At 40.6% G+C, this 24,884-nt stretch overlaps 1 protein-coding gene across 2 annotated transcripts in view; it reads right to left on the bottom strand.

The window, feature by feature from the left end:
- The window catches only part of SLC44A3 (solute carrier family 44 member 3), an 83,233-nt gene extending 58,576 nt beyond the window's left edge, over positions 1-24,657 (bottom strand). For both annotated transcript variants that reach the window (XM_068540362.1, XM_068540363.1), the window contains exons 1-5: positions 24,631-24,657; positions 24,048-24,155; positions 20,529-20,671; positions 18,199-18,335; positions 17,178-17,271 (exon numbers count right to left, since the gene is read on the bottom strand). In XM_068540362.1, coding sequence (XP_068396463.1) covers positions 17,178-17,271; positions 18,199-18,335; positions 20,529-20,671; positions 24,048-24,155; positions 24,631-24,657 — 509 coding nt within the window. The remainder of the gene's footprint in view (positions 1-17,177; positions 17,272-18,198; positions 18,336-20,528; positions 20,672-24,047; positions 24,156-24,630) is intronic.
- Between the last annotated feature and the right edge of the window lie 227 nt (positions 24,658-24,884).

The raw sequence follows: 24,884 nt of genomic DNA, 5'->3' as shown, positions 1-24,884 counted from the left end.
TTAAGAGAAGAGTAATACAACCGAGCCGTTGTTTTTTTTTTTAAATTAAAAATTTTGCAAGTGTGATACATTCACACAGCTCAGATTCCAAAAGGTACAATAGGATAAACTGTGAGAAACTGCACTTTCTTCTCCTTGAGCCACGGAAGTACATTTCCTCACAGGCGACCGTTGTTTTGGTTTCTTGTATATCATTCTAGAGACATTTTTAGCATACACGAACATGATAGGAAATTTAAATAGGAGTCTGCTGCTGAGGTTCAAAGATAATAAAAATTATATCCCCAAATGAGATGCCAGACGCCACCAAGCAGGGCTTGTCAAAAGAGAGGTAGGAGAAAACTGGTTATTCTCTTAAATCCTTCACCCGCACTGAATATAAGAGTGTTGGAAGTTGGAGATTAGAAGAGCATTTTATAAAATAAACTTTTAATTTTGTAATAACTTTAGTGTTACTGAAAAATTGCAAACATGGTACACAGAGTTCCCATGTACCTTCACTCACCTCCACCTAATGTTAACATCTGACATAACCACAGTACATTTGTGAAAATTAAGAAATCAACATTGGTGCTACACTATTAACTAAACCACAGTCTTTATTTGGAGGTCACCATTTTCCACCAATTCCTTTTTCTGTTCTGGGATACGACACTGCATTTATTTGTTGTGTCTCTCTCGGTCTGTGACAGTTTCTTAGTTTTTCCCTATTTCTCATAACCTTGACACTTTTGAAGATTCATGGTCAGGTATCTTATAAAATGTCCTTCAAGCTATAGAATGACCCTCACATTTTCTCATGATTAGGCTGCAGTTATGGGTTTATAGGAAGAAAACCACAGAGGCAAAGAGCTATTCTCAGAGGATCACATCAGGGGACACAACAGCAACATGACACTACTGCTGAAGTTGCCCGAAATCACTTGGTTAAGGTGGTTGGTACCTGCCAGTTTTCTCCACTGGAATGTGACTATTTTTCTCTTTCTACACTCTGTTCTTTAGAAGTGATTCACTAAATCCAGCCTGCTCTCAGGAAGAGGGAAATTAAGTTCCACCTCCTGGAGGAGGAATATCTACACACGTTATCTGAGATCCTCTGTAAAGATTTATCCCCTTTCTCCCATTTATTTATTTACTTAATCAGTAATTTATTTATATAAGTATGGACTCATGGGTATTTACTTTATCATCAACCCTAGTAAGTTGCTTCAAAATTGCTAAATAGTACCCCGTGAGAAACAAATTTACCAACTAGAGCGCAGTGTTTATGTACAGTATTTTAAATTTTTTGGTTTTTTTTTTTTTTTTTTTTTGGTTTAGCTTACAGTATGTAGTCACAGGGTTATTTCCCAAAGTTACTTAGGCCAGCTCCTTTTCTCTCTACCCCCTTCAGTTAGGTTACGTCATACATTTATAATAAGTTAAATTCATTTGCTGTAGTCTACATTTTATCCTGAGACCTCCTGATACCTTGGTTGATTGTATTTTTTATTTGGATACAGTTGACTGTGTACAGGTGTTGGCAAGTGCATAGACTCATGTAAAAGAGCAATTCTAAAGAGATGGTTTTGTTTTCGTTTTGAGAGAGAGAACTGCCATGTGAATATATCGCTGTCCCTTAGGGTGAGGGATACTACTCCTAAATCAGATGAGAAGTGTTTCCTGGAAAATTCAGAGGCTCTACAGACCTTAACCCACGGGTTAAGGTCTGAGTCCTGAGAACGGGCTGGGGCTGGTGTCCAGAACAGCCACATGGACGACTGTGGGGACCTTAGCGGAAAGAAGCTGTGGGTAGCTGCTCAGTGCCTCGGGAAAGGGGAAGGCCCGACCAGAGGAATGGGGAAATGATCAGCCAGAGCAGAGATGCACTCGACCATGTAAGGGGCACTGCTGGTGAGAAAGCCCATTGGTGGAACTTTCCAAATAACCCGAAAAGTGCTTCATGGAGAAAGCTGTCTGGAACACCTCCCAAGCCCAGAAGACTCATCCTAGAATCAGTACTAGTCAAGTAAAAATGCTCCTGGCTCCTTCTGTCTTCTCTTCGCTTTTGGTGTGTCAGCCCCAAGAGTCAGAAGCCCATTTTAGCAAGCTGGGAAAGGAAGGGGTGAGTAAGCAGGAGAGGAGAGAGAAGCAGAGGATTGCACCTCCCCTGACCCAAGCCGTCCCCCCTGCTCCTGACCCAACCTGGGGGAGGGAGAAGCTTCAACTTCCGGTCAAGTTTGAAGTCTGTCACACTGCGCTGAACATTTTAATTCCTGAATTGAAAGTGTCTTTTACCACTTAAAGTGACTGAGTCCTTACTACCTAAATGTAACCAGAGAAGTCTTGGGAACTGTGTTTTCATTCAGGCGCAGAGAAAAAACTAGCCTGGCTGAATAAATTTAAAGAGACAGAGAAACAAAACTAGAGTAGCTTTCTAACTACATCCTATAGGTTATGTTTGATGTAATGATTATACAAGCAAATATACACACACACACGTATACATACTTATATGTATATAAACACATAAGTCACACTTATGACATTTCCTTTTTATGGAAAAGGTGGTACACTGCATACTGCTTTATAGTTTGCTTTTTTTTTTTTAACTTAACACATCTTGTAGCTCTGCTCATATTAGAATATAAGAGATTCCTCTTATTTTTACTGAGGTAAAACTTACATATAGTGAAATGTACAGATCTTAAACATACAGTTAGTGGCTTTTGACAAATACATATGTCAATGTAACCACCAGCCCTTTCAAGGTGCAGAACAGCTTTTTTACCCCAGAAAGTTCCCTCATGCCCCCTTCCAATCAATCTCCATCCCTTTACAGGCACTATTAATCTGATTTCTATGACTAAACATTAGTTTTGACTCTTGTCTAATCCCATTTAAATGGAATCACATAGTATGCACTCTTCTGTGTCCAGCTTCTTACACTCAGCTGTCACATGTATCAGCAGATCATTCCTTTAACTGCTGAGTACTATTCCACTGTATGAATATACTACCACTTGTTTGTCTAGTCTCCTGTCGATTGCCATTTGAGTTGTTTACAGTTTTGAGCTATTAAAAATAAAGCTGCTATCAAGGACCTACTGTATAGCACAGGGAACTATGTTCAATATCTTGTAATAACCTATAATGGAAAAGAAATCTGAAAAAGAATATATTTATATACATACATATATATGTGTGTATAACTGAACCACTTTGCTGTACACCTGAAACACTGTAAATCAACTATACTTCAGTTAAAAACAGATGCACCATCATCATAATGTTTAAAAAGCTGCTAGCAACATTCGTATATGTCTTTTTACGGACATACATTTTCATTTCTCCAAGTAACTACCTAAAAGTGGAATTGTTGGGTCATATGGAAAGTGTATGCTTAGCTTTACAGGCAGCACCAAACTTTTTCCAACGTTGCTGCAGCATTTATATCCCACCAGCAATGGCTGAGACTTCTGTTTCCACCTCCTCACCAGCACTTGATATGGTTCACCTTTCAAATGGGAGCCCTTCTAGTAAGCATGTGGTGATAGCTCATGGTATTTTCAATTTGCATTTTCCTGATGGCTAACAATGTTAAGCATCTTTTCATGTACCTACTGGCTCTTTGTTTGTCTTCTTTTGAAAAGTGTCTGTTCAAGTCTTTTGCCTGGTTTTATTGGGTTGTTTGGCTTTTTGTTATTGATTTACAGTAGGGATCAGCCAAATTCAGCCCACCATCTGTTTTTGTACATGAAGCTTTATTGGAGCACAGCACAATCCATTTCTTTACGTATTTTCTATGGCTGCCTTTGCCCTACACTGGCAGAGTTAAGTACTAGTGGCTACTGAGAGGATAATGTGCACAAAGCCTAAAATAGCTACTATATGGCCCTTTAAAGAAGAAGATTGCAGATGCTGATTTAAAGAAATTCTTTATGTACATATTCTGGATTTAAGCATTTGTCATATAGACATACTGTGAATATTTTCTCCAAGACTGTTGCTTCTTTTTTTTTGTTGTTTCGCATTTTCTTAACGGTATCTTTAGATGAATAGAAGTTTTTAATTTTGATGAAGTCCAATGTATCATTTTTTTTCTTTTATGTATAGTGCTTTGTGTGCCCTCTCAGATTTTTGCCTACTTCAAGGCGGCAAAGATATTCTTCTATTTTTCTTCTAGAAGCTTTATAGTTTTAGCGCCTTAGGTTTAGGTCTAGGATCTATCTAAAAATTAGTTTTTGTGTGTGGTATAAGGTAAGAGTCCTCAGTCAAAATGACCAAGTCATTTTTCCCCGTGTCTTTCCACTTATTTTAGCACCATTTGTTGAAAAGGCTTCTTCTCCCCATGAAATTGCCTTGCCACTTTCATTAAAAATCAATTGGCCATGTATATGTTACTCTATTTCTGGGCTCTCTATTCTGATCCACTTATCTGTCTATCCTCATTCCAATACCACACTGTCTTAATCACTGTAATTTTATAATAACTTTTGAAATCAGGTGTTATGAGCTCTCTAACTTGGTTCTTCTTCAAGTTTGTGTGTGTGTGTGTGTGTGTGTGAACCTATGTCTTTAGCATTTTCTATATGTTTTAGAATAAACTTGTCAATTTCTACAAAAATTATATTGGGGCACTGTGTTGAATCTATAGAACAATTTAGGGAGAAGAGACATCCTAACAATATTAAAACTTCCAATTCATGAATTAGGTATATTTCTCTACTTATTTAGGTGTTCTTTAATTTCTCTCAGCAATGTCTTATCAAAGTTTTCAGTTGAGGGCTTACATGTCTTCTGTTAAATATATTCCTAGTTATTCTATACTTTTTTGATAGTGCTGAAGATGGACTTCAAAATTATTTCCTAATTGTTTGCTGCTAATACATAGAAATGTAACCTGACTTTGTAGTTTGCAGATTTGCTAAATTCACTAAGTAATTATTTTGTAGATTCCTTTGGATTTTCTGATGTAAACAATTAGGTCATCTATTAATAAAGATGGTTTTGCCTCTTCCAATCTATTTTTTTCCCTTACTTTATTGCAATTCCTAGGACCTCTATTACACTGGTGAGTAGAAGTGGTAAGAGCATATATCCTTGCCTTGTTTCTAATTTTAGGTGGAAAGCATTTTATAGTTCACCATTATGTATAATATTAACTATAGATTTCTCATAGATGCCCTTTATCAGACTGAGAAAGTTCTCAGCTATTCCCAGCTTGCTAGTCTCTTATTAAAAAAAAAGAGCTAAATAGTGTTACATTAAGTGATATACCATTATTTATTTAAGCAGCCCTCTATTGAAAGCCATTTAGATTGCTTTAATTATTTTGCTATTATAAACGCTGCAGTGAATAACCTTATACAAATGTCATTTCACAGTGGTACAGGTACACCTGAAGATTAAATTCCTAGAAGTAGAAATGCTTGATTAAAAAGCGATGAATGTAGGGAGTGGGATCAAGATGGCGGGGCAGGAGAATGTGGAGCTCACCTCCCTCCACAAACACATCAAAAATATATCTACATGTGGAGCAATTCTCATGGAAAACTAACTGGAAACCAGCAGAAGAACTCCTATACCACCAAGGCTGCAAGAAAGATTTCTACATAACCAGTTAGGACAAAAAAGGCACTGGGTTGGGACCTGTGCCCCTGAGAAGCAAGCAGGTCAAGCCACAATCTGGGCATCCGAGTCCTGGGCTCCTGTGTGGAGAAGCAAGCCCCCTTTCCTGCTGGAAAATCTGTTGCGACAGACAGAAGGGCTAGAGAAGCCTAGACTCTGCTTGCAAGGAGTGTGTGACTGCTGTCTTGCTGACAATCAGGGTGGAGAGAGCCATGCACGGGCGGCTGCTGCCTCGTCGTACTTCTTAACCAGAAGGGGCAAACACCCTGGCCCTGCTCACTCCACACCACAGCCTGCTGCGAGATCAGGGCAAAGATTCAGTTTAGCCATGCAGAACCAGACCAGGTCACCTGGGGTGTGATCCAGGTAAAGCCACAGAGGCCACTGCGCGTGGATGGGGCGAGTGGAGCCATAGTGGCCACTGTCAGGGTGAGCACAGGGAGGTGCCACAAGAGCACACAGAGGCTAAGGGCTGAATCTCGGGCAGACAGGCCCTGGGAACTCATCTAGCTACACAGAGACAGCCCAGAGGGCCTGGAATGCGGTCCGGGTGGGGCGGTGATGGCCACTGTCAGTGCATTCAGGAGTAGCAGATTATCTCCCAGTGAGAGCACCCCAGCGAAGTCCACTTCACACCACAGCTTAGCCCTAGACCTGGGGCAGACAGGTCCTGGTAGAAAACTGGCACCGAAGCAGCATAGATGGCAGGCGGGAGCACAGCCACCTAAACTCCTGCAGCCACAACATCCTGACCTGCAGCCCCAGCCCACTCCACACCACAGCCTTGCACTAGATCTGGGATGAACACAACAGAGAAAGGGATGCGATCTTGGGCTGCTTCTAAGCAGAGCCATGGGGGCCCACAGGTCCTCTGTGACTGCACGGGCCTCACTTGCTTTAGTATGCACCTCCCTAGGGGTGGGGCACGCACTCAAGGGCAATAGAGCCTGACTTAACCTGACCTTCAGGGCTTCTAATCCAACAACTGGGGAGCAGACCCTGTCCCTGACAGGGTGACAATGGCCACAGAGCAGAAGGGAAGCCCCACCTCATATCCTGCACAGGGTCTAGAAACTACAACACAAACTACACCTCCTATCAAGGGGATAATGGCCAGCAAACTCTGAGGAAAGACCTGGATGGCAGCCATACCCAAACCAGCAACTTGCACCAAAGACATTGGACAAGCACAGTCTACACAGAGATGCTCCCAAATAAAAACACCCCTTCAAGACCACAGTAGATAATTGTGTCTCCTAAATTTATAAAAACAGAGAAAGTTAAATAAAATGAAAAGGCAAAGGAACTACTCCCAATTAAATGAAAAAGAAAAATCCCCTGAAAGAACAAACAATGAAACAGACCTCTCCAATCCACTACACCCCAAGTTTAAAAAGTTGGCAATAAAAATGATAACTGAATTAAGAAAGATGATTGATAGAAATGCAGATCACTGTAACAAGGAGCTAGAAACTATAAAGATGAACCAATCAAAAAGAGACAATTCAACTGCCAGGGTAAAAACCAATCTAGAAGCAATTAATAGCAGAATAAATGACACAGAAGAATGAATAAGTGACTGGAAGATAGAATAATGGAAATCACCAGTCAGAACAGCAGATAGAAAGACAAATGAAAACAAATGAAAGCAACATACAAGATCTATGGGATAACATAAAATGTGCCAACCTACACATAATAGGCGTTCCAGAAGGAGAAGGTAGGGGGGATTGAAACTGTATTTGAAGAAATTATGGCTGAAAACTTCCCAAACCTTAAGAAGGAAACATATATCCAGGTGCAGGAAGCACAGAGGGTCCCAAACAATATGAACCCAAACAGACCCACACCAAGACATATCATAATTAAGATGGCAAAAGTTAAAGAGAGGATTCTTAAGGCAGCAAGAGAAAAACAAAGAGTCAGTTACAAGGGAACCCCCATAAGGCTATCAGCTGATTTCTCTGCAGAAACTTTGCAGGACCTGAAGGGAGTGGCAAGATATATTCAAAGTCCTGAAAGGGGAAAACCTAGGATGCTCCACCCAGCATGATTATTATTTAGAATAGAAGGAGAGATAAAGATTTCCCAGACAGGCAAAAACAAAAATCATTCAGCAATACTAAACCTACCCTAAAAGAAACATTGAAGGGTCTTCTCTAAATAGAAAAGCCACAAGAATTTATAGGAAAGGGAAAATCATAATAGAAAAGGCAAATATATAAAAGGGTTGAAGATTACTTAAATAAGCCAGTACATAGATTAAACAACAATAAAAAACTGTAAAAGCAATTGTAATTACAATAAATAGTAAAAGGATAAGCATGAAGATGTAAAATATGACATCAAAAGCACAAAATGTGAGGGCGGGGGAGTATAAAAATGTAGATCTTTTAGAATGTGTTTGACCTTGAATGACTATTAGTTTAAAGCAAGTAAATAGATATAGTTGTGGGTCAACATGCTTGAACTTCATGGTAACTACAAATCAAAAACAGAACAGATTCACAAAAAACAAAAAAGAAAGGAACTCAAGCATACTACAAAAGAAAGTCATCAAATCACAAAAGGAAAAACAAAAAGAAGAAGAAATGAATGAAGAAGAACTACAGAACAACTGGAAAACAAGGATTAAAATGGCAATAAATACATACCTATCAATTATTACTTTAAATGTCAATGGACCAAATGCTCCACTCAAAAGACACAGCATGGCAGATTGAATAAAAGAAACAAGAAACCACAATACGCTGCCTGCAAGAGACTCACTTCAGGGCAAAAGACACTCACAGACTAAAAATGAGGGTATAGAAAAATATATTTAATGTAAATAGAAACAAGAAGAAAGCAGGGGTAGCAATACTCATATCAGACAAAATAGGCTTTAAAACAAAGGCCATAAAGAAAGACAAAGAAGGACATTAAATAATGACAAAGGGTTCAATACAAGAAGAGGATATTACACTCTTTAATATTATGCACCCAGTATGGGACCTCCTAAATACATAAAACAAATACTAACAAGCATAAAGGGAGAAATGGACAAGAATACAATAATAGTAGGAAACTTTAACCCCCCACTGACATCAATGGACAGATCATCCAGACAGAAAATCAATAAGGCAACAGAGATCCTAAATGACACAATAAACCAGTTATCCAAAAAAACCATAATACACGTTCTTTTCAAGCACACATGGAATGTTCTCCAGGATACACCACGTACTAGGTCACAAAACAAGCCTCAACAAATTTAAGAGGATAGAAATTATTTCAAGCATCTTTTCTGACCACAAGAGTATGAAACTAGAAATCCACCACAGAAAGAAAAAGAGGAAAATACTAAACAACATCCTACTAAAAAAAACCCCCAAAAAAACAAACAAAAAAAAATGGGCCATGATGAAATCAAAGAAGAAACTGGAAAATACCTTGAGACAAATGAAAATGAAAATATAACCTTACAAAATCTATGGGATGCAGTAAAAGCAGTTCTAACAGGGAAGTTCACAGTGATACAGGCCTTCTTCAAGAAACAAGAAAAATCTCAAATAAATGACCTAACCAGTCACCCAAAGAATTAGAAAAAGAACAAACAAAACCCAAAGTCAGCAGAAGGAAGGAAACAATAAAGATCAGAGAGGAAATACATAAAATAGAGATAAAAAAATTGAAAAGATCAATAAAACCAAGAGCTAGTTTTTTTAAAAGATAAACAAGATCAACAAACCTCTAGCCAGGCTCACCAACGGGAAAAGAGAGACGATCCAAATAAACAAAACAAGAAATGAAAGAGAAGAAATAACTTATACCACAGAAATATTAAAACATTAGAAAATACTATGAACAGTTATATGCCAACAAATTGGACAACCGAGAAGAAATGGTAAAGTTTCTAGAAACATACAGCCTGCCAAGGCTGAGTCAAGAAGAAACAGATAATTTGAACAGACATTACTAGAAGTGAAATAGAATGTGTAATAAAAAAAAAAAAAAAAAAAAAAAAAAAACTCCCTACAAACAAAAGTCTAGGACCAGACAGCTTCACTGGGGAATCTTACCAAACATGTAAAGATGAACTTATATCCATCCTTCTCAAACAATTCCAAAAAGTTGGAGAGGAACACTCACAAATTCATTCTATGAGGCTACCATCACGCTGATGCCAAAACCAGACAAAGACACTACCAAAAAAGAAAATTACAGGCCAATATCTTTGATGAATATAGATGCAAAAATCTCAACAAAATATTAGCAAACCAAATCCATCTATACATAAAAAGGATCATACACCATGATCAAGTCGGATTAATTGCAGGGTTGCAAGAAAGGTTCAACATATACAAATCAATCAATGTGATTCACCACATTAACAAAAGACAAAAACCACATAATCATTTCAATAGATGCAAAAAAATTTGACAAAATTCAACATTCATTCATGATAAAAACACTCACCAAAGTGGGTATAAAGGGGACATATCTCAATATAATAAAAGCCATTTATGACAAATCCATAGCCAACACAATACTCAACAGTGAAAAACAAACACCTTCCCACTAAATTCAGGAAAAAGACAAGGATGCCCGCTCTCACCACTGCTAGTCAACATAGTATTGGAAGTCTTAGCCACAGCAATCAGACAAAAAAAGAAATAAAAGGTATCCAAATTGGAAGGGAAGAGGTAAAACTGTCACTGTTTGCAGATGACATGATACTCTATGTAGAGAACCCTAAAATTTCCACACAAAAACTACTAGAATAAATGAATTCAGCAAGGTAGCAGGATACAAAATTAGTATGCAGAAATCTGTTGTATTTCTTTACACTAATAACAAAATATCAAAAATTTTAAAAAAGTCCCATTTAAAATCTCATTTAAAATAACACATAGGAATAAAATTAACCAAAGAGGTGAAAGACTATATGCTGAAAACTATAAAACATTGAAAAAGAAACCGAAGAAGTTTCAAAGAAATGGAAAGACACCCCATGCTCTTGGATTGGGAGAAGTAATATTGTTAAAATGACCATATTACCCAAGGCAACCTACAGACTTAATGCAATCCCTATCAAAATACCCATGACATTTTTCACAGAACTAGAACAAATAATCCTAAAATGTATATGGAACCACAAAAGACCCCATATTGCCAAAGCAATACTGAGAAAAAAGAACAAAGCTAGAGGTACAACCCTTCCAGACTTCAGACAATGCTACAAAGCTACGGCAATCAAAACAGCATGGTACTGGCACAAAAGCAGACATACAGATCAATGGAACAGGATACAGAGCCCAGAAATAAACCCACACACCTATGGTCAATTAAGCTATGACAAAGGATGCAAGAACATGCAATGGAGAAAAGACAGCCTCTTCAATAAGTGGTGCTGGGAAAACTGGAGTTACTTGTAAAAGAATAAAATTAGAACATTCTCTAACACCATATACAAAAATAAACTCAAAATGGATTAAAAACCTAAATGTAAGACCAGATACTAAAAAACTCCCAGAGGAAAACATAGACAGAACACTCTTTGACATAAATTGTAGCAATATTTTTTTGCATCTGTCTCCTAGAGCAAAGGAAACAAAAGCAAAAATAAACAAATGGGACCTAATTAAACTTAAATGCTTTTGCACAGCAAAGGAAACCATCCATAAAATGAAAAGACAACCTATGGATTTGGAGAAAATATTTGCAAATGATGAGACTGACAAGGGGTCAATATCCAAAATATACCAATACCTCATATAACTCAATACTGAAAAGATAAACAATTCGATTAAAAAATGGGCAAAGAACTCAACAGACATTTTTCCAATGAGGAAATGTAGATGGCCAACAAGCACATGAAAAGATGCTCAACATCGTTAATTATTAGAGAATTGCAAATCAAAACCACAGTGAGGTATCACCTCGCACCAGTTGGAAGTGCCATCATCAAAAGTCTACAAATAATAAATGCTGGAAAGGGTGTGGAGAAAAGAGAACACTTGTACACTGTTGGTGGGAATGTAAATTGGTGTAGCCACTAGGGAAAACAGTATGGAGGTTCCTTTAAAAAACTAGAATTAGAGCTACCATATGATCCAGCAATCCCACTCCTGTGTATATACCAGAAAAAATGAAAACTCTTAATTCAAAAAGATACATGCACACCAATGTACACAGCAGCACTATTTATAATAACCGGAACAGGGAAGCAACCTAAAATGTCCATCAACAGCTGAATGGATAAAGAAGATGTGGTATATACATACAATGGAATATTATTCAGCCATAAAGAAGAATGAAATACTGCCATTTGCAGCAACATGGAGGGACGTAGAGAATATTATACTTAGTGAAGTAAGCCAGACAAAGACAAATACTATATGATATCACTTATAATGTGGAATCTAAAAAATATTATAATACAGATGAATCTATACACAAAACAGAAACAGACTCATAAACATAGAAAACAAACTTGCAGTTACCAAAGGGGAGAGAAAAGGAGTATAGGATTAACAGATACAAGCTACTATACATAAAATAGATAAGCAACAAGGATTTACTGTATAGCACAGGGAATTATATTCAATATCTTATAACAACATATAATCAGTATAATCAAAAAAAAAAATAACTGAATCACTATGCTGTACACCTGAAACTAACACAATATTGTTTTTTTAAGAGTTCTTTAAAAATTTATTTATTTATTTATTTATTTTTGGCTGCATCGGGCCTTCGTTGCTGCGTGTGGGCTTTCTCTAGTTGCGGTGAGCGGGGGCTACTCTTCGTTACAGTGTGCGGGCTTCTCATTGCGGTGGCTTCTCTTGTTGTGGAGCACGGGCTCTAGGCTAGTGGGCTTCATTAGTTGTGGTTTGCAGGCTCTAGAGCGCAGGCTCAGTTGTTGTGGCGCACGGGCTTTGCTGCTCCGCGGCACGTGGGATCTTCCCAGGCCAGGGCTCGAACCCGTGTCCCCTGCATTGGCAGGCGGATTCTTAACCACTGTGCCACCAGGGAAGTCCCCTAACACAATATTGTAAATCAACCATACTTCAATAAAAAAATTAATGAATGTATGTACCTTCATGACTGATGAATATTGATGAATTACCCTCTTTAGGATCCTGCCTCAGCATTGTATGGAAGTGCCTATTTCCCTACACTCCTGCCAAGGGTGTTTTTTTAATATGTTGCCAGTCTATGGGGTGAAAACATTAGAGTCTTAAATGGAATTTCCCCTATCGTGAGGGAGGTTCATTCTTTTTTAGTATCTTTAAAAAATATTGTGCTTTTTCTCTGCAGCATCTATTCATATTCTTGTTTCATTTTTATATTGAGATATTGGTCTTTTAAAAGTTGACTAGTAAGACCTTTCATAAATTAGAGATTAATCGTCTTTATATGAATAGCAACTTATTTGCCTGTTAATTTTGCTTCTAGTGTTTTGTCATGCAGAAATATTTGTTTTTAATGCAGTCAATGAATTTTTAATTTTATGTCTCCTGAGTTTTAAGTCATGGTTAGAAGCCTTCCTTACTTCCAGGCTATAAGAGAATTCTCCCATGCCTTCTAGTACTTCCTGGTTTCACTTTATAAGTTAAAATCTTTAATCCATTTGGAATTTATCCGTATAAGCCACAAGGTATAGATCCAGCTCTTCCCTCTGGATGCCCACCCAGCTGTTCCAACCTATATGTTGAATAGTCCATCTTTTTGTCACTGATTTGAGATGCCATTTTATTTTATCATTTACTAAATTCTTGTAAGAATTTGGGTCTATTCCTGGATTATATAATATCTTTCACTGATCTTTCTACATATGAACTAGTACCCAGCATTTTAATTATTAAGCATTGTTTTAAAAACTGGAAGGGCTGGTTTTCATTCATTGTTTTTCTTTTTCAGATTTTTCTTGGCCATTTAAGAAACTTTTTTCCTTGCAAACTTACATCAGCTTATCTAGCTACTGAAAAAATCCTGCTATTATTTTTATTTTAATCATGATAAACCTATAGCTCAACTTAGGCAGAAATAACATCTTAATAATGTAGGGAGAAGTAACATTTTTATAATGTTGAGTCATACTGTCAAGAACAATTTCTGTCTTCTGATTTGTTCAAGCTTTCTTTGTAGCTCAGGAATATATGAAAGTTTTCTTCCTGTGGCTCTTGTACATTTCTTGTTAAATTTATTTCTAGGCACTTTTGTGCTTTTGTAGGTGCTTTTTCTTGCTGTGGTAAAAAGAGTCTTTTCAAAAAATATATGAATGCTACAGATTTCAGTATATTTATCTTGTTCCCTGCCACCAAAGTTTTCTTGTCATTTGTACCTTTTCAGTTAATTTTCTTACCACCTACAGAGTAATAATTTTACCTCCTGCTTTCCAACTTCTAAACCTCTATTTTCTTTTTCTTTGCTTTTACTAAACAGTCTTAATACCAAAGAATCTGAATTGTTCTGAAAGAAAATGTTTTCTGAACTTTCATTTAGTGTTTCTGAAAAATAAGTTCAGATATATAGATTCAATGTCATTTTATTTTTCCCCAAACATAATTTTCCCTAAGACCTTAATTTTGTCAACATAGTTTGTTAAACATGGTGCTTTTTAGGCATTTAACTTCCCTGTACTGGTAAAGAATGACCCATCTTACCCCGGAGAGTGATGGAGAGAGGCATGTAAAGTGTGGGTCACCCCTGGTGACCAGCTAGCTGGTAGGTGGTTGACCAGGTAGCTGCCTACGGAGTACCTCATTAGCTGGGGCAGGAGATGCATCTATTGGCCACAAACTGCGGTTTCTTCCCCACTTCTGCTTTTCCTCTCCCCACCAGCAAAGCCACTCAGATATGCTGGAAGTAATTTGGAGAGCTGACTGTATATTTAGGTGACTCTCTACATGGAATTTATTCAAGCAAACAATGCAGTGACATGCACAGGCACCAACGTGAGAGGCTAGAAACAGAATTTACTGGAAGGAAAAGCCCTAAGCCTTTTACATTTTTAAATATATGGGGGACTCAAAATAGAATATTACACAGAACACCAAAAGGAAAAAGATATGCTTGCTTGTCATCTTCTGCAGTATTTTTTCACTGCTCTTAGAAGCTCATTCCTAGGTATACAAATCTTCTTGATATTCAGTCATTGCTCTAAAAGGGTATGTTATACCTCACGTGACCAACCCAGAAAGAAGAAACAATTGGCTTAGTCAAAAAGAGGTATTTAGAAAATGTGCTTTGGCCGTATAGCCACACTTCTCACGTTTTCAAGCTTTTCACTCTTGGCACTGCTCGTCCATGATAAATATGATAATTTCCATCTTAAAACAACCACTTGCTTGTGTAGGAAAAGGAAATGGAGCCCTCGAGCCTATTTCTATCTCCCTAACTCCATCCAAGAAAAGCCAGTCGATCAGCAGTTTTGTCTTCACTTGAAAAGTTAGTGTTGGAAAGGTCTGCATTTAAGGGGTGAAAGGAGTAGGATCGGCTTGAGTGGTAGAAAAGATGGTGCCCCGAGGACACATGGTACAGGACCATCCTCCCCGCCCCCCACCCCCAAGCTTGGTGTGGGCCTAAGGAGGCCATTTGCCAGGCAGAATAGAACCAACGAAGTCCTGACTGTGTGTTTTGGGTTATAGGAACAAATATGGACGCTGTTTGGGTTTGAATGCCAGCTCTTCCACTTGTGCAACCTTAACCTACCCCTGCATCAGCTCTCTCAGCTGTAAAATAGGGTTGAAACAATATCTACAACACAGAGGTTTTATGAGGTCCAAGTAAATTAATACATGTAAAGAGCTTAGAAAAGTACCTGGCAAGTATCAGAGCTCAATAGATGTTTGCTGTTATCATCATCAATATCAAGATATAAGCTTCCCATGGAATTACAGTTACCATCGCATTTACAGTAAGAGGAGAGTTCATCCAACTCTGGTTAAATTACAGCCTTAAAAATTCTATTCTCTTTCAGTTCCTTCTGCAGGTCCAGTTACAAATAGTGTTCTTTAAAAAAATCCTTCTCAAAAGACAAACATTGCACTACATTACTTATATGTGGAATCTAAAATAGTTAATCTCACAGAAGCAGAGAATGGTGGTCACCACAGGGGAGGGAGGGAAAACGGGAGATGTTGGTCAAAAGGTATAAAGTTAAAGAAAACTTCTCTCCACCTGTTAAATAATTTTCTTTCAAGTTACTACAACATTTTTGGTTTTTTTTTCCCTGGATTTAGTTATGTTTCATTGAGACATGTTTATGACATCTAACAAAAAGCAGAATTAAAAAAATAAGTTATTATAGAAAAATGATATGGTATTCTCCTCTGGAAATAATTCTCCCCTCTTTCAATTACTTATAACACAAAGTATTTATTTTAGGAAAGAAAAGCACAAGGATATATTCTTCCTCCTATTCTGTTAAAATCTCATTTTTTTGCACCTGTTATCTCAGCATTTTTCAAGCTGCATTTGCAACCTGTTAGAAGATTATGAAATAGATTACTTTTTAAAAAAGTGAAATAGAATAGAAACTATTAGTGTGAATCATATGCAGTAAGGGGAATTCTTGTTTTGTGAGACTTTTACTTCTGTTCCATATACAGAAGTATGTATGAAGGTATGTATACTGGGGTTGTGATGTAATACGTGTCTTACTGTGAATCCCAGTCACGAGTTTGATGAACACTATAGTAGGGGGTTGGCATGATGCCTTGGTTCTACTTAAATTGTCATTATCTTGAAGGGATTTTGCACAGAGGTCCTATTCACTGTAAACATATGTACAATTTTCAAAAGAATGGTAATGCAAAATAAACCCAAGTCCTCCTTCAGTACATCTCAGCATCCTGATGGTGGCAATGATTATTAATTGCATTTTTCCCCTTAGTCTTCTCAATGGCTCACACGTGAGCCATTTACCATGGCAGTGCAACTAGTGCTTCACCATTACAACTTTAATTACAGGGGACCTCCTCTGTGCCAAGTACTGCCCTAGTTGATAGGGATGAATAAGACGCTGAAAGCAGTTCACTGAGTGGTGTTCTTGAGAAGGACCTGTTTTCTATTCTCATTGAGAAGAAAGGTGTGGACCCATTTGGCCTTGCCCACCAAGGCCTGTTTCTCAGGGAGAAATCTAGAGCTAAAAAAATCTAACAATGTCTGGTTGCAATAAAAAAGCAAAAGTAAATGATTTCTACTTTGTAATAAATAGCTGGAGTAGAAAAAACACACCAACTACTTTATAAAATCATTCATTTGGTAATAATTCATATAGTACTTTTTGCTAGCTCCAGGGTTGTCAGTTGGAGACTACGTGTATTTTTACTGTTTGTTGAGTTTTCTCCTTATTTAGCCTGGTTTCTAATCCATAGTCCTAAACCAATATGTATATTGCAAATAGCCCCTCCTTGTTTATCCCTGGCCTTCTGTAAACTGTAAGCTCCCTGCAGGCAGGGGGTCTACTGGATAACTCCTTTGCGCTGCTTTCTGTGATACCCAGAAGAGTAACAGCCTCCCACCAAGTACCCAATAACTTTTGTTAATGGATAAGGAAAACGTATGGAAGCTTTTACCTTGGAGGAACTGGTAGCCTGGGGCACAGCGAATCTGCATTTGGATTCTGGGTGTAGTTGAAGGAATTCAAACTATAAACACACAGGAAGGACCCTGGAAGCAGAAGACACACAGACTATACCACCTTCCTACATTGTGCTTATCTTTCTAGGGGAGCCAGTAAGGAAACCATAGTCATTTTACCAAACTGGGAAAAAAAAAAACAACAGAATAAATCATTCAGGTTTAGAAAACAGGTCTCTGGGTGACCTAAGACAAAAAGAATCAGCATCAAAACTGAGACTGAGCTAGGTCCTCTCTTTTTCTCTCTCCAAAATGCCAAATTCGAAACTGAAAGTTATATGATTGGTACTAAAACGATAGGAAGATGAGTTATTATATAGGCTTCATATTTTTAACCCAGCCTTGCAAACAGTTTTTAAAACTCTGGCACCCCATTTCACAGGCAGATGAAATTTGCAGTGGGTTGTCTCGAATTTCTTTTTACTTTCCTTTGCTTATTTAATGCTTAAAATATAAATCTGAAAAGCAGGCTCAGAGCAAGTTACACAAATGCTTTTGGAACAGCTTAACGGCTATCCCACTGGTCAGTGAAACTATCCATGGCCCGAACATCTTAATGAAAGAACATACCTGTCGGCAATTCAACCCAAAGCCTGTGGGTGCCTCTCTAGGACTGGATGTGCCAAGTGCACAGAGCTCTCTGACCTCCATCTGACCTTGCCTTTGGGCCCTAAATGTCTGCTGTCTCCTCCCGCTCTCTACCGCAGACCAGTCCCTGGCAGTGAGCAGAGAACAGCTAGGGTTTCAGATGAATTCCAGATAAACCTGAATGAAATTGAACAGCTCAGGAGAAAATGTTTATGGCCCTTTCTACACAAGGAGAGGCACCCACAGGAAGGACAATTTCCAGTTTTGCAGAGAAAGCCAGGGCAGGGCAAGTTATCTAGGTCTGCACAGGTTACCCTGCCGTGGTCCCCAGCCTCAGAAGGAAGAGTGACCCCATCCCTCGGTACCTACCACTAGTGTTTGCAAAGAGCTGGACCTCTTCCAGGGTATTAAGCTGCTCTTCAGGACAGCTGGACACACAGAGAATGGGGGAACTGAACCTCACATCCTTGACTTCCAGGTTGCAGGAATTCATAAAAAACACATGTCTAGGAGACAAATGAAACAGGAGAAGAATGTCGTAGAGCATTTCCTGTCATTGAGTTTGATTGTGGGACTTAAAAACATCCACACGCTATCAAATGTGGGAATAATTAAGGCAAACTTTCATCATCAAATACTTCCACATAATTTAACATGTATTATGCCTACCTGGGTTCATCTATGGAGTTGTGCAGCTTGGGAATCATATTCAAATGTTAACAAAACTTCCCTTTGCCAGATTCAGCATTTTCTGGGATGTTAACAACACTAGGGAGGAAGTCCCTGAGGAAGGGAAAGGACTGATTAAACTGTCCCTGGTTTGCGAGGTGAGGCCAGTGCATGAACTACTCATGAAGTCCACAGAAAGCATATTTGTACCCAAGAGTGTTCAACTATACCTCAGAGAATAGCTGAACCCAGGGAAGTGAGAAGTGGAGAGGAGGAGGCCGAGGCTGTGAATTAAAGGCTTGCCCCTCCCCCTGCCTCCCAGTTTGAGACAGGAAACTCATGAGACCCTTCCTGCTGCAGCTGCCCAGCCAGTGGGCACAAGAACAAAACTGGTTGTTGACATTAACAGGGTCACATGCTGGTTGGCAGTGGCAGCTCTCAGGCCCATGCCCTACACTTATCCGGGTTGCTGAGATCACAAGAATGTCAGACCAAGAGCCCTGTAGGCAGTCCTCCAGGGGAGGGACCGGAGAAGGGGTGCCAGAAGCTTCTTTTTCCTCCAATTAGGGTTGGGAGAAAGGTGGGTGGTGTAACAGGAGATGGGGGAACAGATTTCCTAGGTGTATGATAAATACGTACTTTATTCTACTTATTAATTTTTAAAAATTGTAGTAAAATACACATAAAATTTTACCATCTTAAAGCTTTTATGTGTGCAGCGGCATTAAGAACATTCACATAGCTGTGCAGCAATCACTACCACCCAGAACTCTTTTCATCTTGCAAAACTGAAACTCTGTACCCGTTTAATAATAATTCATCACTCCCAAACCCTGGCAACCACCATTCTACTTTCTGTCTCTATGAATGTGATTACTCTCGATATCTCATATAAGTGGAATCATAAAATATCTTTTTGTGACTGGCTTATTTCACTTAGCATAATATCCTCAAGATTCATCTATGTTGTAACATGTGTCATAATTGCTTTCCTTTATAAGGCTGAACAATATCCCAGTATATATATATACACACATTTTGTTTATTTATTCATCTGCTGATGGACACTTGGTTGCTTCTACCTTTTGGCTATTGAGAATAATAAAATATGTATTTTTCATTTCAAAGAGGATGACTATTTCCCAGCATTGCATTATGAATACAATGTCTAAACAGGAGCACAGGTGCATCTGGGGAGCCCCTTCCTCTCCTGTCTTCTTTGTGAGTGACACCCACAAGTGCAGGGGGAAATGCCCCTCAGGCAGTCCATGTTCAGCAGTGCAAAGCCCCCTCCTCAAGAGCAAATTCAGGGGTAGAGGAGGCCTGGTCGGAGATTTGTGTTTGGTGATTCCAAACTTATACTCAGGACCTATCTAGACCTTTAAGATTTCTTTCCTAGGAGCTGCTTTTGATTATCAAGTCTTGAAATTATCACAAAGCTGTATCCATCTTAGAAAATCATGGCCAGGGATTTCTCTCCCCTCAGGGGATTCCTGTCTCTTCTCTCCCCTTTTTGTTTCTGTGTTGGAGTCGGTGGGAGAAAAGTGAGACACCAAAGCTGAGAGTGCCATAGCTGAGAGTGCAGGCTGGGGAGGGAGTGGGACACAGGTCTGCAGCATTCCCAGGTGGGATTCAGGTATTTCCACATAGAAACAAGACTGTGGATGGTGTATAATTAGTAACATGATTCTGATACATTATGGATAATAATAGTGACAACTAACATTTATTAAGCCTTAGCTCATGCAGTGTCTCAGTGGATCCTTAAAACAATCTTGTGAGGTGGGTCTAATAACCAGTTTAAAAAGAGGAAAACTCAGCTCAGAGAGGTTAAGTACTCCGCCCAATCTCAATTCAGGACTGGCTGATTCTAAAACCTGTGTCCTTACTACCACACACATGCCTCCCTCTCCTGAGTTGGGCGGACAGAGTTTTGAGCGGGAAAACAGTTTCCAGGCTCAAACGACTAATTTATACAAAGTTTTGAAATCTAGCCCCTCTGTAGGTTGGGGACTTACTTGAAAACTTACTTTTTTAGGGTCATGTCCTGCCCCGAAAGAGGGGCCCCTTCTACTGGGGAGTTCTTCCTGCCACACACGTTGCCAAAGCTGTCGTAGCCGAAGAGGAGTCTTCCTGTGGCCCCAGCCGTCACTGAGTAGCCCATGATGAACACCTGGCAAAACCCAAGTAGCCGCCATGAGAGCCTGGCCAAGGGCTGGAAACCGGTCCCCCACATCCTTGGATGTTGGTATAAAATGGAACCGGGTGGAACCGAATCTCCCCAGCATCACTGCACTTTCCTCCTTCATCAGTAATACCAGCAAATCAGAGCAGGTAGCGCGCTGCTCCTCTACTATGCACTTTAACAGGTTAGGGAGGGAGGACATTCTAAAACACTGAAGCAGATTCCTCTCTATTTTCTCACCAGTTTGTGCTTCTCACCTTCTTCTCCAAGGGTCTGTCATTTTTTTCTTCTTGGCCTAAGTTCACCAGGATAATTCAATTTTTTTCCACTTGAGGTTCTTGTTTTATCTAAGGTCATAAGCAAGGCTATGCTACCTTCCCTGAGGTTCTATTCATCCGTCCAACCCTTACTTCCTTCCACCTCCCTCTCCTCCCACTCCCCTCCCCAACTTTTCTTTTTGTCTTGTATTTAGGGGATTCTAACCCTCTGTCCATAACAAGTGAGAAAATGGTGTTTTGGAGTAAGTCCTTAAGAATACACAAGATAAAGAATCTCAGGAATTCTGCTGGACAAGAACATCATGCAATCTATAGTCACTTTTGAATGTGGAATGATGAATGTGGAATATTTAAAATATTCAGCTCAAACGACTGTTCCCTTAATATGCGTTGACGGGCCCTCTACTCAGATTGAGTCTGTATCTTCCCATAACATAAGCTTAGTGTTGTAAGTTTCTCAATCTACAATGCGTAGAATACCATTTAATACTTGGAATATATAGCACTGGTACCATATGTTCCAAAGGTACGTTGTCCCAAAGTCAAATATGTTTCAGATACTCTACATTCATTACTAATTTAGGAATCAAAATAACAGTCTTAAAGTGCCCAGTGTGTGCTAGAGACTCTGTTGCTGAGGGACATAGAAACAAACACAACCGAACCCCTGCCCCCCCGAGGAACTCGGCTTAGAAGACAGGCAGGGCTCAGGGCTTATAAACAGCTGACCTCCTGGGGAAGGAGGCTCTCTGCCCCTCCTACTCCGCCAGCACCTCCTTCCTCAGTCTTGAGGTCAAACTCCAGGACGAGTGGGTCACCCTTGCCGGTGGACAGACCCCTTACCCTTTACTCTGAGGCTGTGGCTCTGGGTGTGACCGTGGGCCCATGTGGCTGACGTGATAGGCTGACCCAGCCCCCAGGTGCTCCCCTCCTGCCCTTCCTTCTAGAGTGTGGTCAGATCCTGATTGGTTTTGGACTTAGAGGGAGGAAAGGAGTCCTGGGCTTCTGCCCGGCTCACCAGAGATCTAATAATGAAGTGATATTTCCCATTTATCAGCATTCTTTATGTTAATGTCCCCCTTGGGAAGCTTGTGTGGAGGAGTGGAAGGTTTTTTTTGGGGGGGGTTTTCTGGGGGGAACAGATTTGGGTAATCCTGAGTCCCTGTCATACTACTACTACTTTAAACCATCAAAATTTTTTTCCAATTTCAAACACACAATTGCAATTCCAAACAGTAGGCATGTATAGCAGTTATGGTGGGGTTATCAAGGAGGTCACCGTCAACTGTACTGGGGGAGATCTGGAAAAAGGAGTCTTGAAAGATGAGTAAGAAAAGGCAAGGTGGGAGAGGACACTGGAGAGGTAGTAGAGGCAGAGATGGTCCAGGATTTGAGCCGTTCTGTTCTGTGTCTTACGCACATATAAAGAAAGGCTGGCACTCTTTCTGTTAGACTGTCCCTGCTCACAATTCTGGCCCCTCACCCCAAACCTCCGTTGTCTAGCCCTGACTCAGGGCAGCACCATCAATAATCCCATCCCTCATGTGCCTTGTCACTGGTCAGGATGTCACAGGAAAGACCAGAAAGCCGAACAGCAGAGAGGCAGAAAAAACACTCCTTGCTATCTTGGCTGTGGTTAAAAAAATGTTGCAAAGATACTAAAAGCTAGTCACCTAAGGAAGAACTATCATTATTCAAATTTAATATAGTAAAGAGAATGTGGGCATTTCAGATTTATTTTGCAAAGGACATATAAATTTAAAGCAGTTTCTAGCTCTGTACCACCTCTCAGATGGTTCTTAATTCTTCAGGCTGTGATGGGCCATCTACAAATCCTTTCCCCAGAAAGCCATTGGTTGAAGGTTTGGTAGTGCTGCACTAGGTTTGAATTGTAGAGGGGCTAGGGAAGATCATTAACAGCCCAAGTTCAAAGCTGCCAGGTACTGGCAGAACAGCTGCTCCCTGCATTTATACAATAGCAGGGCCAGAGAGAAATACCAGCATCTGTGGGCAAGTTTAGGCGGAGGTGTTGTAGGTACAGTTTCTTGCAGCTCCTAGAGAAGAGATCCAAGGGTCATAATAGAGGCAACACAGAACATTCAATTATGCCTTTAAGGCCCAACCTTCCATTGTGCCTGTTACCCATCTGCCTGTGAGAAACGAGTCGGTAAGTCAACAACTGAATAAATGCCTTTTTTACTTGGAAAGAAGAACAAATATATTTTAGGGTTTATTCAAATTTGTTTCCTTTCAACAGAGGTAATTATGTGATAGCTATTGTCCAGCTTTATAGATTGATCATTTACTATGCAGCAAATAGCTATGGCTCAGTCTGGAATGGATGATTTCATGAACATAATCTTTGAAGAAGTTGACTGAGCTTTTTTCTGCTGTTACCTACAACTCTAACATAAGTACAAAGGCTACAAGATTCAGCTTCCAAGAGACCCTCCCAGGACAAAAATGGCACAGCATGATGAGGTCTACCATCAATCAGACACACCTGGAAACCAGAGTAGGAAGGGGGAATCCCATTACCTATCAAACTAGAGGGTTTATAGCAAAGGCTTGTTTACCTATTAGCTGCTAAACACAACATACGGAGAGGGCGTTACACTCAGCTAAAGTAAGAAGAATTTATTGATATTTCTAGGCTTACAATGGATTTCCCTTTGTTAGAGGAACATTTTATCAATATTTGGGGGGCTGAGATGAGATGGTAAAAGAACTTCCCCTCAGTGAGCTGCGATAATAAGAGAACACACACTGGCCTATTAAATAACAATCCCACTGCAAACGGTGGTTCTCAGAGTCTCGCATTAGAACGTGACTCACGGCAATAAGCCAACCTCTCCAATTTACCGAGCCTAGGAGGTTGAGACACCTGACAGGAATTTCCGAGAACAGCTGTTTACCCTGCGGTACTGGCAGATAGATCGCTCCCTGAAGCACAAACTTTAACCTCGTACCACCCGGAGCCTTCTCCCCAGGAAAGGCCCTGGGGACGCGATTTACATTTGGGGCACAGCTATCTCGGGACACACACACATACTCTGGTCTCTTCCCTGCCAGGCGCTCACACTTACCAAACCAGCCCAAAAGAGAAAGAACAGGAACAACCAGGCCTTATCTGTGCATTTCCTATAAATCTGAGGTCGCCACCGTCTTTGCCTGGGGGTTCTCTCCGTGGAAACCTTCCAGAAAAAGAAGGAAGAGTATTGAGGAAAAGAGGATAATCATATAGGTCCCAACCTGGAAAATGAGTCGAAACTTACTTGAAGACTGCTCAAAATAACCCATTCCTTTTTTTTGTTTGTTTGTTTTAAAAACGTGGCCGCCTGAAGCTCTCATGGAGCCTTTGAAACACCTGTCCTGTGCAGAGCGGATGTTAAGGTCCCAGTCGCCGAGTCCTTACCTGGAGGTGCCCCTAGAGGCGGCCCCAAGTTGGTGCTGGGCGGCCAGCCTCTCCCGCGCCTCCGCCCGAGGAGTGGGGTCCGAGGTCCTCCCCGCCAGGTGCCCCCAGGACGCGGCGGCGCCCGGGGGAGGGGGGGGCGGTGGGTATTGATCCGAGGGGATCCGGGGAGGCGGAAGCGTCCGGGAGGGCAGGTGCTTGGAGGGGCCCGAGCCTTCCCCCGCGGTCCCTCCCCCGGGGCCAGGCGCAGGCCTTACCAGGTGCTCGGCGCGGAGGCACTGCATCCTGCGCTCCGCCCCAGGGGCCGCGCACTGGGAGCCCACGCAGAGCCCGCGGCAGGCCGGCCCGGGGCCCGGCAGTCAAGCGGGGGGAAGGGGCGCAGCGCCGCCCCGCGGCCGCCTTCGAGCGCCACGGACTTCGCCCCGGGCGCTGCCCCGAGGGGCCCCCGGCCGCCGCGAGCACCCGGGCCGCCCGCCTCACCCTCCGCGCGGTGCGGCGCCCGGGAAGCCCG

This window comes from Eschrichtius robustus, chromosome 3 (assembly GCF_028021215.1).
Source record: "Eschrichtius robustus isolate mEscRob2 chromosome 3, mEscRob2.pri, whole genome shotgun sequence".
NCBI lineage: Eukaryota > Metazoa > Chordata > Mammalia > Artiodactyla > Eschrichtiidae > Eschrichtius > Eschrichtius robustus.
This window is presented reverse-complemented; position numbering and strand designations above follow the sequence as displayed.